The following is a 20,302-nucleotide window of genomic DNA, read 5'->3' on the forward strand; positions in this document are numbered from 1 at the left end:
GCCTCCTGAGTAGCTGGGCACTACAGGCGCCCGCCACCATGCCCGGGCTAATTTTTGTATTTTTAGTAGAGATGGGGTTTCATCATCTTGGCCAGGCTGGTCTTGAACTGCTGACCTTGTGATCCACCTGCCTTGGGATCCTAAAGTGGTGGGATTACAGATGTGAGCCACTGTGCCTTGCCACTCTTTTAAGAGTCTAGAAGTGATATGTACGTAGGGAGAATATTGAATGTTAGTATCTATACCAGATCGAATTTGAGATGTTTATTTCTCTGGGAAAAATATACCTATAGATGTATGGTGTTATTTTTTTCATTTTGTTCCTACTGATATTATAAATGTTATACTCTGAAATACTAAATTCACTTAGAAGGAAAATGTTCATTTCTAAGGCCAGTGGTTAAAACCAGTAAAAACTGCCCCCCTCAACCCAAGCAAATATCTTCCTAGTGTTCTAGTTTATCAGACATCCAAAAGCGGAGCTGCTCTGCTGCCTTCACAGCACGGCCCCCACGTGCTCCCTTTGTTGCCTCCAAAGTATTTCTGCAAAAATCTCAGGGCTCTGAACAGCACACTTTAATAATAAGTAGCTAGATACAGGGTACTTTGGAAAAGTTGTAAATATGTTCTGTATTTGGGCATAAATATAGAGCAGTCTTTAGATCTAGAATCTCATCCCCATTATTTTTCCAAATGAGAGAATTCAAGTCCCAGAAAAATGAAATGGCACTGAAATTAGACATCTGTTTAGTTGTTGAAAGGAAACCATGTAAGTCTCATTGCTGCCTCAGCTGCAGAAAGTGCTGGTCAGCTGCAACTGAGACTCCAGCCTCTGTGTGCTGACTTCATGCCCTTCTCCGTAGGTCATACAGCTGTGTGGCTCCCGGAAACTTGAAGTCAACACGAAACATCCTTCATATAGGTTGGGTGTCCCAAACCCAAAAATCTGAAACCCCAAATGTTTCAAAATCTGCAACAAGTATCTACATGACACTCAAAAGAAATGTTCATTGGAGCATTTTGGATTTCAGATTTTTGGATTTGGAATGCTCAGCTGGTAAGTACAATGTAAATGTTCCAAAGTCCAAAAAAATCCGAAATCCGAAACACTTCTGGTCACAAGCATTCAGATAAGGCATAGTCAGCCTTTACTGGGGTCGTGTATCAATTTTTACCTTTAAATTTTTAAAAAAGATTCTTACATAAATTTTATTTGCATTTTTCTTTGGTGTTTTTATTTGTGGGCAAATAAATGCTAAACATTGTTTTCCATATTGATTTCATTTGCAGAACATTATAGGATACTTAAAAAACATATTTAAATGCATTTTGTATATTTATTTAAAATAAGCATTTTCCAGGCAGAATTATTTCTCACAGGTTATTGTAAATATGGATTTATATATAGATTTTCTATCACTATTATTATTTAAAAATTATTTTAGCCCAGTTTTGCCAAATTTTTACATGTACTTCCAGCTCTTAGAAAACTTTGCAGTACTGGCCAGGCACGGTGGCTCATGCCTGTAATCCCAAAACTTTGGGAGGCCAAGGCAGGTGGGTCATGAAGTCAGGAGATTGAGACCATCCTGGCTAACACGGTGACACCCTGTCTCTACTAAAAATACAAAAAAAATTAGCCAAGTGTGGTGGCGGGCCCCTGTAGTCCCAGCTACTTGGGAAGCTGAGGCAGGAGAATGGTGTGAACCCGGGAGGTGGAGCTTGCAGTAAGCGGAGATTGCGCCACTGCACTCCAGCCTGGGTGATAGAGCGAGACTCTGTCTTAAAAACAACAACAACAAAAAAACAACAAAACAAACTTTCCAGTACTGTCTTATTTGTGAGAATAGAAGGCTACTGTAGTAGAATTATATGTATTTATGACATTTCTGTGTATGATTTACAGGAAGACCATGTACTCAGCTGCAGCTTCTAAATCCAGAACGATTTGCACGTCTTATCAAGGAAGTAATGAATACATTCTGGCCTGGCAGAGAATTGATCGTTCAATGGTATCCATTTGATGAAAACAGAAATCACCCATCTGTTTCATGGCTTAAGATGGTTTGGAAAAATCTTTATATACATTTTTCAGAGGATTTGACTTTATTTGATGAGATGCCACTTATCCCCAGAACTATACTAGAGGAAGGTCAGGCATGTGTGGAACTCATTAGACTCAGGATTCCATCATTAGTCATTTTAGATGATGAATCTGAAGCACAGCTTCCAGAATTTTTAGCAGACATTGTACAAAAACTTGGAGGATTTGTCCTTAAAAAATTAGATGCATGTATACAACATCCGCTTATTAAAAAATATATTCATTCACCATTACCAAGTGCTGTTTTGCAGATAATGGAGAAGATGCCATTGCAGAAATTGTGTAATCAAATAACTTCGCTCCTTCCAACACACAAAGATGCCCTGAGGAAGTTCTTAGCTAGTTTAACTGATAGCAGTGAGAAAGAGAAAAGAATTATTCAAGAATTGGCAATATTCAAGCGCATTAACCATTCTTCTGGTCAGGGAATTTCCGCTTATACAAAATTGAAAGGTTGTAAAGTCTTACACCATACTGCCAAGCTCCCAGCAGATCTGCGACTTTCTATTTCAGTAATAGACAGTAGTGATGAAGCTACTATTCGTCTGGCAAACATGTTGAAAATAGAACAGTTAAAGACCACTAGCTGCCTAAAGCTTGTTTTAAAAGATATTGAAAATGCATTTTATTCCCACGAAGAGGTAACACAGCTTATGTTATGGGTCCTTGAGAATCTGTCTTCTCTTAAAAATGAGAATCCAAATGTGCTTGAGTGGTTAACACCATTAAAATTCATCCAGATACCACAGGAACAGGTGGTATCAGCTGGAGAACTCTTTGACCCGGATATAGAAGTACTAAAGGATCTCTTTTATAATGAAGAAGGAACCTATTTCCCACCCACAGTTTTTACCTCACCAGATATTCTTCACTCCTTAAGACAGATTGGTTTAAAAAACGAAGCCAGTCTCAAAGAGAAAGATGTTGTGCAAGTGGCAAAAACAATTGAAGCCTTACAGGGCAGTGCTTGTCCAGATCAGGATGTTCTTCTGAAGAAAGCCAAAACCCTCTTACTGGTTTTAAATAAGAATCACACACTGTTACAATCATCTGAAGGAAAGATGGCATTAAAGAAAATAAAATGGGTTCCAGCCTGCAAGGAAAGGCCTCCAAATTATCCAGGCTCTTTAGTCTGGAAAGGAGATCTCTGTAATCTCTGTGCACCGCCAGATATGTGTGATGTAGGCCATGCGATTCTCATTGGCTCCTCACTTCCTCTTGTTGAAAGTATCCATGTAAACCTGGAAAAAGCATTAGGGATCTTCACAAAACCTAGCATTAGTGCTGTCTTAAAACACTTTAAAATTGTTGTTGATTGGTATACTTCAAAAACCTTTAGTGATGAAGACTACTATCAATTCCAGCATATTTTGCTTGAAATTTATGGATTCATGCATGATCATCTAAATGAAGGGAAAGATTCTTTTAGAGCCTTAAAATTTCCCTGGGTTTGGACTGGCAAGAAGTTTTGTCCACTTGCCCAAGCTGTGATTAAACCAATCCATGATCTTGACCTTCAGCCTTATTTGCATAATGTACCTAAAACCATGGCGAAATTCCACCAACTATTTAAGGTCTGTGGTTCAATAGAGGAGTTGACATCAGATCATATTTCCATGGTTATTCAGAAGATATATCTCAAAAGTGACCAAGATCTCAGTGAACAAGAAAGCAAACAAAATCTTCACCTTATGTTGAATATTATCAGATGGCTATATAGCAATCAGATTCCAGCAAGCCCCAACACACCAGTTCCCATACATCATAGCAAAAATCCTTCTAAACTCATCATGAAGCCAATTCACGAATGCTGTTACTGTGACATTAAAGTTGATGACCTTAATGACTTACTTGAAGATTCTGTGGAACCAATCATTTTGGTGCATGAGGACATACCCATGAAAACTGCAGAATGGCTCAAAGTTCCATGCCTTAGTACAAGACTGATAAATCCTGAAAACATGGGATTTGAGCAGTCAGGACAAAGAGAACCACTTACTGTAAGAATTAAAAATATTCTGGAAGAATACCCTTCAGTGTCAGATATTTTTAAAGAACTACTTCAAAATGCTGATGATGCAAATGCAACAGAATGCAGTTTCTTGATTGATATGAGAAGAAATATGGACATAAGAGAGAATCTCCTAGACCCAGGGATGGCAGCTTGTCATGGACCTGCTTTGTGGTCATTCAACAATTCTCAATTCTCAGATTCAGATTTTGTGAACATAACTAGGTTAGGAGAATCTTTAAAAAGGGCAGAAGTTGACAAAGTTGGAAAATTTGGTCTTGGATTTAATTCTGTGTACCATATCACTGACATTCCCATCATTATGAGTCGGGAATTCATGATAATGTTCGATCCAAACATAAACCATATCAGTAAACACATTAAAGACAAATCCAATCCTGGGATCAAAATTAATTGGAGTAAACAACAGAAAAGACTTAGAAAATTTCCTAATCAGTTCAAACCATTTATAGATGTATTTGGCTGTCAGTTACCTTTGACTGTAGAAGCACCTTACAGCTATAATGGAACTCTTTTCCGACTGTCCTTTAGAACTCAACAGGAAGCAAAAGTGAGTGAAGTTAGTAGTACCTGCTATAATACAGCAGATATTTATTCTCTTGTGGATGAATTTAGTCTCTGTGGACACAGGCTTATCATTTTCACTCAGAGTGTAAAGTCAATGTATTTGAAGTACTTGAAAATTGAGGAAACCAACCCCAGCTTAGCACAAGATACAGTAATAATTAAAAAAAAATCCTGCTCTTCCAAAGCATTGAACACACCTGTCTTAAGTGTTTTAAAAGAGGCTGCTAAGCTCATGAAGACTTGCAGCAGCAGTAATAAAAAGCCTCCCAGTGATGAACCAAAGTCGTCTTGCATTCTTCAGATCACAGTGGAAGAATTTCACCATGTCTTCAGAAGGATTGCTGATTTACAGTCGCCACTTTTTAGAGGTCCAGATGATGACCCAGCTGCTCTCTTTGAAATGGCTAAGTCTGGCCAATCAAAAAAGCCATCAGATGAGTTGTCACAAAAAACAGTAGAATGTACCACGTGGCTTCTGTGTGCTTGCATGGACACAGGAGAGGCTCTGAAGTTTTCCCTGAGTGAGAGTGGAAGAAGACTAGGACTGGTTCCATGTGGGGCAGTAGGAGTTCTGCTGTCAGAAATCCAGGACCAGAAGTGGACTGTGAAACCACACATTGGAGAGGTGTTTTGCTATTTACCTTTACGAATAAAAACAGGCTTGCCAGTTCACATCAATGGGTGCTTTGCTGTTACATCAAATAGGAAAGAAATCTGGAAAACAGATACAAAAGGACGATGGAATACCACGTTCATGAGACATGTTATTGTGAAAGCTTACTTACAGGCACTGAGTGTCTTACGGGACCTGGCCACTAGTGGGGAGCTAGTGGATTATACTTACTATGCAGTGTGGCCCGATCCTGATTTAGTTCATGATGATTTTTCTGTAATTTGCCAAGGATTTTATGAAGATATAGCTCACGGAAAAGGGAAAGAATTGACCAAAGTCTTCTCTGATGGATCTACTTGGGTTTCCATGAAGAATGTAAGATTTCTAGATGACTGTATACTTAAAAGAAGAGATGTTGGTTCAGCAGCCTTCAAGATATTTTTGAAATACCTCAAGAAGACTGGGTCCAAAAACCTTTGTGCTGTTGAACTTCCTTCTTCAGTAAAATTAGGATTTGAAGAAGCTGGCTGCAAACAGATACTACTTGAAAACACATTTTCAGAGAAACAGTTTTTTTCTGAAGTGTTTTTTCCAAATATTCAAGAAATTGAAGCAGAACTTAGAGATCCTTTAATGATTTTTGTTCTAAATGAAAAAGTTGATGAATTCTCGGGAATTCTTCGTGTTACTCCATGTATTCCTTGTTCCTTGGAGGGGCATCCTTTGGTTTTGCCATCAAGATTGATCCACCCTGAAGGACGAGTTGCAAAGTTATTTGACATTAAAGATGGAAGATTCCCTTATGGTTCTACTCAGGATTATCTCAATCCTATTATTTTGATTAAACTAGTTCAGTTAGGTATGGCAAAAGATGATATTTTATGGGATGACATGCTAGAACGTGCAGAGTCAGTAGCTGAAATTAATAAAAGTGATCATGTTGCTGCATGCCTAAGAAGTAGTATCTTATTGAGTCTTATTGATGAGAAACTAAAAATAAGGGATCCTAGAGCAAAGGATTTTGCTGCAAAATATCAAACAATCCCCTTCCTTCCATTTTTGACAAAACCAGCAGGTTTTTCTTTGGACTGGAAAGGTAACAGTTTTAAACCTGAAACCATGTTTGCAGCAACTGACCTTTATACAGCTGAACATCAAGATATAATTTGTCTTTTGCAACCAATTCTGAATGAAAATTCTCATTCCTTTAGAGGTTGTGGTTCAGTGTCATTGGCTGTTAAAGAGTTTTTGGGATTACTCAAGAAGCCAACAGTTGATCTGGTTATAAACCAATTGAAAGAAGTTGCAAAATCAGTTGATGATGGAATTACACTGTACCAGGAGAATATCACCAATGCTTGCTACAAATACCTTCATGAAGCCTTGATGCAAAATGACATCACTAAGATATCAATTATTGATAAGTTAAAGCCCTTTAGCTTCATTCTGGTTGAGAATGCATATGTTGACTCAGAAAAGGTTTCTTTTCATCTAAATTTTGAGGCAGCACCATACCTTTATCAGTTGCCTAATAAATATAAAAATAATTTCCGTGAACTTTTTGAAAGTGTGGGTGTGAGGCAGTCATTCACTGTTGAAGATTTTGCTCTTGTTTTGGAATCTATTGATCAAGAAAGAGGAACAAAGCAAATAACAGAAGAGAATTTTCAGCTTTGCCGGCGAATAATCAGTGAAGGAATATGGAGTCTCATTAGAGAAAAGAAACAAGAATTTTGTGAGAAAAATTATGGCAAGATATTATTGCCGGATACTAATCTTATGCTTCTCCCTGCTAAATCGTTATGCTACAATGATTGCCCTTGGATAAAAGTAAAGGATACCACTGTAAAATATTGTCACGCTGACATACCCAGGGAAGTAGCAGTAAAACTAGGAGCAGTCCCAAAGCGACACAAAGCCTTAGAAAGATATGCATCCAATGTCTGTTTTACAACACTTGGCACAGAATTTGGACAGAAAGAAAAATTGACCAGCAGAATTAAGAGCATCCTTAATGCATATCCTTCTGAAAAGGAAATGTTGAAAGAGCTTCTTCAAAATGCTGATGATGCAAAGGCGACAGAAATCTGTTTTGTGTTTGATCCTAGACAGCATCCAGTTGATAGAATATTTGATGATAAGTGGGCCCCACTGCAAGGGCCAGCACTTTGTGTGTACAACAACCAGCCATTTACAGAAGATGATGTTAGAGGAATTCAGAATCTTGGAAAAGGCACGAAAGAAGGAAATCCTTATAAAACTGGACAATATGGAATAGGATTCAATTCTGTGTATCATATCACAGACTGCCCATCTTTTATTTCTGGCAATGACATCCTGTGTATTTTTGATCCTCATGCCAGATACGCACCAGGGGCCACATCCATTAGTCCTGGACGCATGTTTAGAGATTTGGATGCAGATTTTAGGACACAGTTCTCAGATGTTCTGGATCTTTATCTGGGAACCCACTTTAAACTGGATAATTGCACAATGTTCAGATTTCCTCTTCGTAATGCAGAAATGGCAAAAGTTTCGGAAATTTCATCCGTTCCAGCATCAGACAGAATGGTCCAGAATCTTTTGGACAAACTGCGCTCAGATGGGGCAGAACTTCTAATGTTTCTTAATCACATGGAAAAAATTTCTATTTGTGAAATAGATAAAAGTACTGGAGCTCTAAATGTGCTGTATTCAGTAAAGGGCAAAATCACAGATGGAGACAGATTGAAAAGGAAACAATTTCATGCATCTGTAATTGACAGTGTTACTAAAAAGAGGCAGCTCAAAGACATACCAGTTCAACAGATAACCTATACTATGGATACTGAGGACTCTGAAGGAAATCTTACTACGTGGCTAGTTTGTAATAGATCAGGCTTTTCAAGTATGGAGAAAGTATCTAAGAGTGTAATATCAGCTCACAAGAACCAAGATATTACTCTTTTCCCACGTGGTGGAGTAGCTGCCTGCATTACTCACAACTATAAAAAACCCCATAGGGCCTTCTGCTTTTTGCCTCTCTCTTTGGAGACTGGGCTGCCATTTCATGTGAATGGCCACTTTGCACTGGATTCAGCCAGAAGGAACCTGTGGCGTGATGATAATGGAGTTGGTGTTCGAAGTGACTGGAATAACAGTTTAATGACAGCATTAATAGCTCCTGCATATGTTGAATTGCTAATACAGTTAAAAAAACGGTATTTCCCTGGTTCTGATCCAACATTATCAGTGTTACAGAACACCCCTATTCATGTTGTAAAGGACACTTTAAAGAAGTTTTTATCATTTTTCCCAGTTAACCGTCTTGATCTACAGCCAGATTTATATTGTCTAGTGAAAGCACTTTACAGTTGCATTCACGAAGACATGAAACGTCTTTTACCTGTTGTGCGGGCTCCAAATATTGATGGCTCTGACTTGCACTCTGCAGTTATAATTACTTGGATCAATATGTCTACTTCAAATAAAACTAGACCATTTTTTGACAATTTACTACAGGATGAATTACAACACCTTAAAAATGCAGATTATAATATCACCACACGCAAAACAGTAGCAGAGAACGTCTATAGGCTGAAACATCTCCTTTTAGAAATTGGTTTCAACTTGGTTTATAACTGTGATGAAACTGCTAATCTTTACCACTGTCTTATAGATGCAGATATTCCTGTTAGTTATGTGACCCCTGCTGATATCAGATCTTTTTTAATGACATTTTCCTCTCCTGACACTAATTGCCATATTGGGAAGCTGCCTTGTCGCCTGCAGCAGACCAATCTAAAACTTTTTCATAGTTTAAAACTTTTAGTTGATTACTGTTTTAAAGATGCAGAAGAAAATGAGATTGAAGTTGAGGGACTGCCCCTTCTCATTACACTGGACAGTGTTTTGCAAACTTTTGATGCAAAACGACCCAAGTTTCTAACAACATATCATGAATTGATTCCATCCCGCAAAGACTTGTTTATGAATACATTATATTTGAAATATAGTAATATTTTATTGAACTGTAAAGTTGCAAAAGTGTTTGACATTTCCAGCTTTGCTGATTTGTTATCCTCTGTGTTGCCCCGAGAATATAAGACCAAAAGTTGCACGAAGTGGAAGGACAATTTTGCAAGTGAGTCTTGGCTTAAGAATGCATGGCATTTTATCAGCGAATCTGTAAGCCTGAAAGAAGATCAGGAAGAAACAAAACCAACATTTGACATTGTTGTTGATACTCTAAAAGACTGGGCATTGCTTCCAGGAACAAAGTTTACTGTTTCAGCCAACCAGCTTGTGGTTCCTGAAGGAGATGTTCTTCTTCCTCTCAGCCTTATGCACATTGCAGTTTTTCCAAATGCCCAGAGTGATAAAGTTTTTCATGCTCTAATGAAAGCTGGCTGTATTCAGCTTGCTTTGAACAAAATCTGTTCCAAAGACAGTGCATTTGTTCCTCTGTTGTCATGTCACACGGCAAATATAGAGAGCCCCACAAGCATCTTGAAGGCTCTACATTATATGGTCCAAACTTCAACATTTAGAACAGAAAAATTAGTAGAAAATGATTTTGAAGCACTTTTGATGTATTTCAACTGCAATTTGAATCACTTGATGTCCCAAGATGATATAAAAATTTTAAAGTCACTTCCGTGCTATAAATCCATCAGTGGCCGCTATGTGAGTATTGCAAAATTTGGAACATGCTATGTACTTACAAAAAGTATCCCTCCAGCTGAAGTGGAAAAATGGACACAATCATCATCATCTGCGTTTCTTGAAGAAAAAATACACTTAAAAGAACTGTATGAGGTGATTGGTTGTGTACCTGTAGATGATCTTGAGGTATATTTGAAGCACCTCTTACCAAAAATTGAAAATCTCTCTTATGATGCAAAATTAGAGCACTTAATCTACCTTAAGAATAGATTATCAAGTGCTGAGGAATTATCAGATATTAAGGAACAACTTTTCGAAAAACTGGAAAGTTTATTGATAATCCATGATGCTAACAGTAGACTAAAGCAAGCAAAGCATTTCTATGATAGAACTGTGAGAGTTTTTGAAGTTATGCTTCCTGAAAAATTGTTTATTCCTAATGATTTCTTTAAGAAATTGGAACAACTTATAAAACCCAAAAATCTTGTTACATTTATGACATCCTGGGTGGAATTCTTAAGAAATATTGGACTAAAATACATACTTTCTCAGCAGCAGTTGTTACAATTTGCTAAGGAAATCAGTGTGAGGGCTAATACAGAAAACTGGTCCAAAGAAACATTGCAAAATACAGTTGATATCCTTCTGCATCATATATTCCAAGAACGAATGGATTTGTTATCTGGAAATTTTCTGAAAGAGCTATCTTTAATACCATTCTTATGTCCTGAGCGGGCCCCCGCAGAATTCATTAGATTTCATCCTCAATATCAAGAGGTAAATGGAACACTTCCTCTTATAAAGTTCAATGGAGCACAGGTAAATCCAAAATTCAAGCAATGTGATGTACTCCAGCTGTTATGGACATCCTGCCCTATTCTTCCAGAGAAAGCTACACCCTTAAGCATTAAAGAACAAGAAGGTAGTGAACTTGGTCCACAAGAACAGCTTGAACAAGTTTTAAATATGCTTAATGTTAACCTGGATCCTCCTCTTGATAAGGTAATCAATAACTGCAGAAACATATGCAACATAACAACTTTGGATGAAGAAATGGTAAAAACTAGAGCAAAAGTCTTAAGGAGCATATATGAATTCCTCAGTGCAGAAAAAAGGGAATTTCGTTTTCAGTTGCGAGGGGTTGCTTTTGTGATGGTAGAAGATGGTTGGAAGCTTCTGAAGCCTGAGGAGGTAGTCATAAACCTAGAATATGAATCTGATTTTAAACCTTACTTGTACAAGCTACCTTTAGAACTTGGCACGTTTCACCAGTTGTTCAAACACTTAGGTACTGAAGATATTATTTCAACTAAGCAATACGTTGAAGTGTTAAGCCGCATATTTAAAAATTCTGAGGGCAAACAATTAGATCCCAATGAAATGCGTACAGTTAAGAGAGTAGTTTCTGGTCTGTTCAAGAGTCTACAGAATGATTCAGTCAAGGTGAGGAATGATCTCGAGAATGTACGAGACCTTGCACTTTACCTCCCGAGCCAGGATGGTAGATTGGTAAAGTCAAGCATCTTAGTGTTTGATGATGCCCCACATTATAAAAGTAGAATCCAGGGGAATATTGGTGTGCAAATGTTGGTTGATCTCAGCCAGTGCTACTTAGGGAAAGACCATGGATTTCATACTAAGTTGATAATGCTTTTTCCTCAGAAACTTAGACCTCGATTATTGAGCAGTATACTTGAAGAACAGTTAGATGAAGAGACTCCCAAAGTTTGTCAGTTTGGAGCGTTGTGTTCTCTTCAAGGAAGATTGCAGTTACTCTTGTCTTCTGAACAGTTCATTACAGGACTAATTAGAATTATGAAGCATGAAAATGATAATGCTTTTCTGGCCAATGAAGAAAAAGCCATAAGACTTTGCAAAGCCCTAAGAGAAGGACTGAAAGTGTCCTGTTTTGAAAAGCTTCAAACAACGTTAAGAGTTAAAGGTTTTAATCCTATTCCCCACAGCAGAAGTGAAACGTTTGCTTTTTTGAAGAGATTTGGCAATGCCGTCATCCTGCTGTACATTCAACACTCAGACAGTAAAGACATTAATTTCCTCTTAGCACTGGCAATGACTCTTAAATCAGCAACTGACAATTTGATTTCCGACACTTCATATTTAATTGCTATGCTAGGATGCAATGACATTTACAGGATCGGTGAGAAACTGGACAGTTTGGGAGTGAAATATGACTCTTCAGAGCCATCAAAACTGGAACTTCCGATGCCCGGCACACCAATTCCTGCCGAGATTCATTACACTCTGCTTATGGACCCAATGAATGTTTTTTACCCGGGAGAGTATGTTGGGTACCTTGTTGATGCTGAAGGCGGTGATATCTATGGATCATACCAGCCAACATACACATATGCAATTATTGTACAAGAAGTTGAAAGAGAAGATGCTGACAATTCTAGCTTTCTAGGAAAGATATATCAGATAGACATTGGTTATAGCGAATATAAAATAGTTAGCTCTCTTGATCTGTATAAGTTTTCAAGACCTGATGAAAGCTCTCAAAGCAGAGACAGTGCTCCTTCTACGCCAACAAGCCCTACTGAGTTCCTTGCCCCTGGCCTGAGAAGCATTCCTCCTCTTTTCTCTGGTAGAGAGAGCCACAAGGCTTCTTCAAAACATCAGTCCCCCAAAAAGCTTAAGGTTAATTCTTTACCAGAAATCTTAAAAGAAGTGACATCTGTGGTGGAGCAAGCATGGAAGCTTCCAGAATCGGAACGAAAAAAGATTATTAGGCGCTTGTATTTGAAATGGCATCCTGACAAAAATCCAGAGAACCATGACATTGCCAATGAAGTTTTTAAACATTTGCAGAATGAAATCAACAGATTAGAAAAACAGGCTTTTCTAGATCAAAATGCAGACAGGGCTTCCAGACGAACGTTTTCAACCTCAGCATCCCGATTTCAGTCAGACAAGTACTCATTTCAGAGATTCTATACCTCATGGAATCAAGAAGCAACGAGCCATAAATCTGAAAGGCAGCAACAGAACAAAGAAAAATGCCCCCCTTCAGCTGGACAGACTTACTCTCAAAGGTTCTTTGTTCCTCCCACTTTCAAGTCAGTTGGCAATCCAGTGGAAGCACGCAGATGGCTAAGACAAGCCAGAGCAAACTTCTCAGCTGCCAGGAATGACCTTCATAAAAATGCCAATGAGTGGGTGTGCTTTAAATGTTACCTTTCTACCAAGTTAGCTTTGGTTGCAGCTGACTATGCTGTGAGGGGAAAGTCTGATAAAGATGTAAAACCAACTGCACTTGCTCAGAAGATAGAGGAATATAGTCAGCAACTTGAAGGACTGACAAATGATGTTCACACATTGGAAGCTTATGGTGTAGACAGTTTAAAAACAAGATATCCTGATTTGCTTCCCTTTCCTCAGATCCCAAATGACAGGTTCACTTCTGAGGTTGCTATGAGGGTGATGGAATGTACTGCCTGTATCATAATAAAACTTGAAAATTTTATACAACAAAAAGTGTGAAGGTATTTAAGGGGAAAAAAAAGAGGTAGATCTTGAATGTGTTGTAGCACAAATATAAATTTCTGTACTTCATTCAGCTTCATTGCCAGTTAGCTAGGAATTGTGAAGCACATTGCAGATTTTTCTGGGAGAATTCTGGAGTTGTTATGTGCATGAATACCAACGGAAAACCTTAACTGAATCTAGAAGAAAAGTATTTTGAAGATGGTGGTGAGCTGCAAAACAGGTGGATGGATTTGAATGATTGGGATGGTACATTATTGAACTGCACTTTCTATAACCAAAGCTTACCAGTTTGTTAGATAAGAGTCTGTGTATGTCTCTGGTTACGATGAAGTTAATTTTATGTTTTTAACATGGTATTTTTGAAGGAGCTGATGAAACACTGGACATATCATTGGTTTAAACATAAGGGGAATTAAGTCTTTGTAGTTTGTCATTTTTTTAAGTGGATCCTCTTGGATGCATTATTTTCTTATCAGCTGGCTCTGATTATGAATTTGTTGCAATTTTATGTCGTACTCAGTGCATTTAAGAAATGGTACAGTATTTTAATCCTGTTACTTGACTAAGTGTGAAGGTAGTACTTTTTAGAGTGCACTGAGTGCACTTGACATCTTTATTTACATTTTTTTAACATCTTTTGTTTACAGGCTTCCTGTTTCATGAAGATAGCAATGGAAAACTCAAAATGGTGGCAGTTCTTATTACCAGATGAGATGTTAGTATTGTTTCTGGAAACTGCTTGCCAAGACAACATTTATTAACTGTTAGAACACTTGCTTTATGTTTGTGTGTATATATTTTCCACAAATGTTATAATTTATATAGTGTGGTTGAACAGGATGCAATCTTTTGTTGTCTAAAGGTGCTGCAGTTCAAAAAAAAAATTTTTCTTTCAATATGGCACTTAGTGGAGTTTTTTTTTAACTTTAAAAACATTAACAGTTGTTAAAATCATTGTGTTATCTAGTAGCTTATAATGATCAGCTTATATTTCCCCGTGGTCAGAACTGACATTTAATTCACATTTGTCTCACCATACTTCTGTAACATAGTTCTGTCGCAGAATGTAAAGGAAAGGTAATGATAATTAGTTTATATAAGTGTACGGGCTGTAAATGATGCTAAATATATTTTATGCAATTAAGGGCTTACAGAACATGTTAAAACCTTTTTTACTTTTATTGGTAATAAGGAATGTTTGCACCTCCATCCTGTATTGCTTCTGGATGCGAAACCATGTAATTATTTCTGCTGTTATATAAGGTGCCATACTTTTAATAAAGCAAAATGTACATATGAAATCATCGTAACGGGTATTTCCTGGGAAATAGTTCATTGGAAATCCAACTTAACATCTTAATATTGAATTTTGATGTGTGTCTAGGTGTGTGTTTATTGGAAATATTAGGAAAATATTTTCCTGTATATTTTCATGCTGGAATTATAGATTTCTTTTCTAGGATTAATAGAATATAAAGTGCTTATTATATACTAGGTTTAGGTCCTCATTGATTTAGTTGAGTTTATGTCACCTTTTGTACTTTATTCAGCTGTGAAGTTATTAGGAAGTCCATTTTGCTGCAAACCAGCTATCTTTATTATTTTTTTATTTTATTTATTTTTTTGAGATGGAGTCTCACTTCATTGCCCAGGCTGGAGTGCAGTGGCGCAATCTCAGCTCATTGCAACCTCTGCCTCCCGGGTTCAAGTGAATCTCCTGCCTCAGCCTCCTGAGTAGCTGGGAAAACAGGTGTGTGCCACCACGCCCAGGTAATTTTTTCTATCTTTAGAAAATAGTTATAGAGGATAAGAGCCACACAAAATAAAGGAAGGAGCTCTCCTTGCTGGCAAGGACAGAATTATGCCTACCCACATTCAGTTTAATTCCTTATAACAAGTTTGGAGATTCTTCTTACAATAAGTAAAACAAAAACAAATCCCACCACTTTTTGTGATAGAAGGCATTTTACAAAGTGAGTGGACGGCCCACACAAAACCAATCTGTCTTCAGAGGTTTAGGGTGTCGTATTTGATTTCTATAGCCACTTATATAGCCAGGTGGCACTGACCATTTTCACAAGCTCTGAGTGTCTTGTTTCTACGAAGTTACATCCAGACTTTTGTCTGTCGTGTGGAGGCAAGTACCACAGACTAGCCCTTTGGTCTTGGTAGAGACAAAACCTCTGGGCTTCAGTTTCATCATTTGTCAGATAAGTTCTGTACAATTATCACATAGATGGGTATTTTGGACACAGCACATGAAACTTTTTCAAAGTGAAAAGAGCTATGCAAATGGAGGGTTATATTTTGGTTTAATTTCAGTAGTTACCATGTGATCTTGTGACTTGTTCTACCTGAGACTTTGCCACCAGTAACTTGGGGAAAGATAATACCTACCTCAAAGATGTGTGAGCATTAAAAAAGTAAGACACCCTTAAACTATGAAATCTGAAAAATGAGGTTGATTTTTATTGTTTATTGACTATATACAGAAAGTTTAATTTTGTGTGATTTATTCCTTTGACTACATCTTGAAAACCAGATCCACCTCAAATTCCCTTCAAAACTTGGCATTTTTCTTGTGAAACCTGACATACTTGCATTAAACTGACGGGAGGATGTGAAGTTTGAATGCTGTAAAGGAAATGCTGTAGAGAACGTTGGGGCATTTTAGTATTGAGCAAGGCTACTCTCAACAGGACGTTAGATATCCACAGTGGAGCGTCATATGTTAACTCCGCACCGAGTGTGTGTCCACAGGGACAAGATAAGATGGGGGAGGCGAGGCAGAGAGAATTCACAATTGTTCTGGTGAAAATTAATCCAGTGGGAAAACACATTGCTTTTCCATTTCTTCAACTTTTGTGTCTCACATCCACGTGCATTTGGAGATCATGTAGTTTTGTCCAAACACTTTTTTTTCTGAGTTCCTCTGGAAGCATTTACTTCCCGTCCACGCTTCCTCAGTCTTTGACGATGTGCAGCTGTTCCCTGGCTGTGAGGATCTGGGGCCAGCACTGCACAGATCACCGAGAGGATGCAGGCAGCTCAGTTTTTTTCTAGTAGGCAGATGTGGCTGTGCTCCTGGCACGTGGTGCCCACACCGGCCACAGACAGGTACAGCTTCCCGCCTGGACACACACAGATTTCGTAGAGGCTCTGTGAGCTGCCAGAGGGACCCCATGTCCCCTGCTCCAGTTTGGGTAAGCACACAGTTTCAGCATCAAGCTCAAGCTGGTTGGAAGAAGATGAGAGATGACGTGTTAAGGAAGGGCCACCCTGGTCAACAGCAAATCCCCATTCTCACAAGGTTTCCAATTAGTTTATTCTCCTCATAGAAAACGAAATAGGCACCTGACTTTATGTAAGTCATTTCGTAATTATCCGATTCTTTTAAAGCCTAGTTCTACTCTACATGCAGGCTGGGGCTTCACAATTCCTTCCACACTGGAGGGAGTCACTTTTCCTTTTTATCATTGTTTGAGTCCAGCTTAGAAATGTGACCCCATTGTGAAAACGTGTTTCACCTTTACAGTTTGTTTTTGTTTCAATAAACTGGGTTGCTTTTCAGTTTTGTGATGCTACACTTCTAAAAACGCTTTTCAAAATTGTTTGTCAAACATATTAGAATTCTGCCGATTCACGTTTATCTTGTGACTCACTTTGACTTTACGTAAATCCTCTCCTCCCCATTAGGATAAAGTATAATCCATCGAAATAGATTCATCTTAATAATTTCTACCCATGAATAAGGAAATTTATCCTGATTTTGTTTTCCTATGAGAGGCAATTAAATTCATCCTATTAGCTGGCAACCATTTCCCTAACTTTTAAATATTATTTGAAATGGCACGGCCTCCTATTAGATGGTGAAGATCTGCAGACACAGACTGAGCCAGTTAAAATGAAATGAAAACTACTGGGTTTTCTGGTCATAGGATAATTTAGTTAAACTGAAATGCAAACAAAGAGCTGAAGATTGAGGCTCGGAAATCTTTTTGATAAATAGAAATTGTCACATCCAGCAGCCAAACGTCGCCCACTCCAGGGCACTCACTTGTTATAAGGAATTAAACTGAATGCGGGTAGGCATAATTCTGTCCTTGCCAGCAAGGAGAGCTCCTTCCTTTATTTTGTGTGGCTCTTATCCTTGCCTTCCAATCCATTAACAACCTGCTGTCGTCGGCTGCACACATTCCCCGGTGTGGACCTGCCAGGTGAGGCTTGATCACACGACCCCACAGCCTGGCAGGCAGCTCTGCGCCCTGCATGGTCTGGTGCAGTCAGGGTCAAAGAAGTCAAATAGGTGTCAATATGCTTTTCAAGTAGAATCTCTTTAGTTATTACCCAGTGCCTCAGGTTCTTTGGGCGCTTGCTTTTCACTAACACACTTTCAACTTGTTGGTTTCTCCTGTCCCCTTTCTTGTGGTTAACTGGTCAGTTTTTTTCTAGTTGTCATTTTTGACCCTACTCTTCCAGCAAACTCCAGCCGCTGGAATAGTCCACACGCTGCCACCCAAGCATCTTTTTGTTGTTGTTGTTTGCCTTTATGGGACTGTGTTTGGTGAGAGGTTGGAATCTCTCTCATCCCTTTGAAGTAGCTCCTCGTAATAAGGAAGACCCACTGGAATTGTGGGTCTGGCTGTGTGCTGCTTGTGAAAATGACTCCTGCACTCGAATTGTGGGTCTGGCTCTGTGCTGCTTGTGAAAATGACTCCTGCTTCATGTAAATAAGTGGTATCATTTCAAAATTAAGGTAAGTTTACATTTGTGAAGGTAATACTTTTTTTTTTTTTTTTTTTTTTTTTGAGACGGAGTCTCACTGCATTGCCCAGTCTGGAGTGCAGTGGTGCAATCTCAGCTCACTGCAAGCTCCACCTCCTGGGTTCACACCATCCTCCTGCCTCAGCCTCCCAAGCAGCTAGGACTACAGGCGCCCGCCACCTCGCCCGGCTAATTTTGTTTTTTTGTATTTTTAGTAAAGACAGGGTTTCACCATGTTAGCCAGGATGGTCTTGATCTCCTGACCTCGTGATCTGCTCACCTCGGCCTCCCAAAGTGCTGGGATTACAGGTGTGAGCCACCGCGCCCGGCCAGTAATACATTTTTAAGTATGCAGTGACATTATGATTTCATAATGAAATTCCAACATTCTTGATTTTTATTTCTGCATTTATCTGCTCCTGACATCACAACTTCATAGGTTATGACTTGCAGTGGCTTCCCCTGAAGAACTGTGTTCCACTAGCAGGCTGTCACCTGATGGGTCCTGCCCACACACTGGGGCTGTTCTCACGGCCCGCTCGATGATGGCACCATATCCACCTACACCTTTACTACACCTTCCTACTAACATCACAGTAATGTAGTTTCAAAATGTTGGCACCCATATTCCTAAGTAGTGCCTCAAAACCCTATGACATAATTAAGCAAATATGATATCCCTATTTGAGGAGACAGGCCCAGCGAGGGCCGGATAAGATTCCCGAATTCAAACAGGTAATGAGGGAATTTGATCCAGCACTAGGACTCGGGCTTCCTGACTTCCAGCGGAATCCTCTGCCTGCTGCACCACGTTTCACGTGTGGGGGGGGGGGGGGGGGTCTGTGCATTGCCACAGGTGCGATGATAGGGCCAGAGCTGGAGAGGAGCTTGGAAACCCATGTGCCCTCTCATTGTACTAACAGCGTCCACGGCCATTTATCCCAGCACGTTCACCCGGTGCATGGAGATGCACCTGACTGCAATAACGCAGGCACTCCCTGAGAATGACTCTAGGACCCAAGAAGAGTATGTGTTCAGAGTTCTGAGCTAAGGAGTCTGGGAGTGGCCAACCCAGAGATTCAGTCCACATCTGTGAAGGACATCGGAGCGCCTGGCCCGTCCCTTGGAACACAGGCCATATGGGGGACCGAGGCCCTTAGTTTTGGGTTAAACGGAAGTTGTTGCTAAGTGAAAATGCTGTATAACCTGCATGCTTTTTACAAACGGGAGCAGTTTTCCAGTCCAGCTCGCTGCTACCGGACTGCCCTGTCGGTAAGTCCTCAATAAACCCTCTGTCCTGTTCCCTGGCTCTGGGTCTCTTCTTGGGCGTTTTGGACACAGTGCCATCCCTATTGCACTCCACAGGGTCTGGCATGACGGCCACGAATGAACGCAACCCACGCCACTCACTGCACTCCCTGTTGGTAAGACAGAGCTATGCACAAGACAATTCACGCAGCAGAGGCTTATTGTGAGCACATTCGTACGTATAAAAATATCTGGGCTTAGGCCAAGAAGATGAGATCAGTTGTTTGTACAAATCTATAATCATACAACTGGAATGAGCTTATAAACCAAATCCTTGGTTTTCTTCCAGACCATTTAGGAACATCCCTAACATGTCTGATTTTCTGGTTGACTGAAATCGAGCTTTTTCCTTTTTTTTTCCCCCCAACAAACAGGGTTCCAGTATCAGTAGTGAGCAGTGTGCGCTCTAAGCCTCGTTGTGACTTTGGCTTGTGTCTGTGAGGTTTTAGTAGCTCCTCCCCTGCTGTCTGCTGTTTCGCTTTCCTTGGTTTTAGTTTTGATTTTAGTTATCTGCTGTCAACCTTAGTCTGGATAACATTAAATGGAAAATTCCAGAAATAATTTATACATTTTAAATGGCACGCATTTCTGACTATCATGATGGAATCTCGAGCCGTTCAGCCCAGGACACAAATCATCCCTTCGCCCAGCATCTCCAGCTGTCTACGCTCCCAGCCTGTGAGTCACTGAGGCGCCATCTCCGTTGTGAGATCCACTGTTACGTTACCACGGTGCTTGTGTTCAAGTCGCCATTAATTTTACT

At 39.4% G+C, this 20,302-nt stretch overlaps 2 protein-coding genes across 3 annotated transcripts in view; one reads left to right on the forward strand and one right to left on the reverse strand.

Annotated features, from left to right (window-relative positions):
• SACS (sacsin molecular chaperone) overlaps positions 1–14,772 on the forward strand; it is a 94,450-nt gene extending 79,678 nt beyond the window's left edge. For both annotated transcript variants that reach the window (XM_023190277.2, XM_023190278.2), the window contains one exon: positions 1,907–14,772. In XM_023190277.2, coding sequence (XP_023046045.2) covers positions 1,907–13,461 — 11,555 coding nt within the window. In that variant the 3' untranslated portion in view covers positions 13,462–14,772. The remainder of the gene's footprint in view (positions 1–1,906) is intronic.
• A 1,139-nt stretch (positions 14,773–15,911) lies between these two features.
• The window catches only part of SGCG (sarcoglycan gamma), an 89,908-nt gene continuing 85,517 nt past the window's right edge, over positions 15,912–20,302 (reverse strand). The window contains exon 8 of the mRNA XM_023190316.2: positions 15,912–16,701. Coding sequence (XP_023046084.2) covers positions 16,516–16,701 — 186 coding nt within the window. The 3' untranslated portion in view covers positions 15,912–16,515. The remainder of the gene's footprint in view (positions 16,702–20,302) is intronic.

The sequence above is a fragment of the Piliocolobus tephrosceles genome, chromosome X (genome assembly GCF_002776525.5).
Source record: "Piliocolobus tephrosceles isolate RC106 chromosome X, ASM277652v3, whole genome shotgun sequence".
Taxonomy (NCBI): domain Eukaryota; kingdom Metazoa; phylum Chordata; class Mammalia; order Primates; family Cercopithecidae; genus Piliocolobus; species Piliocolobus tephrosceles.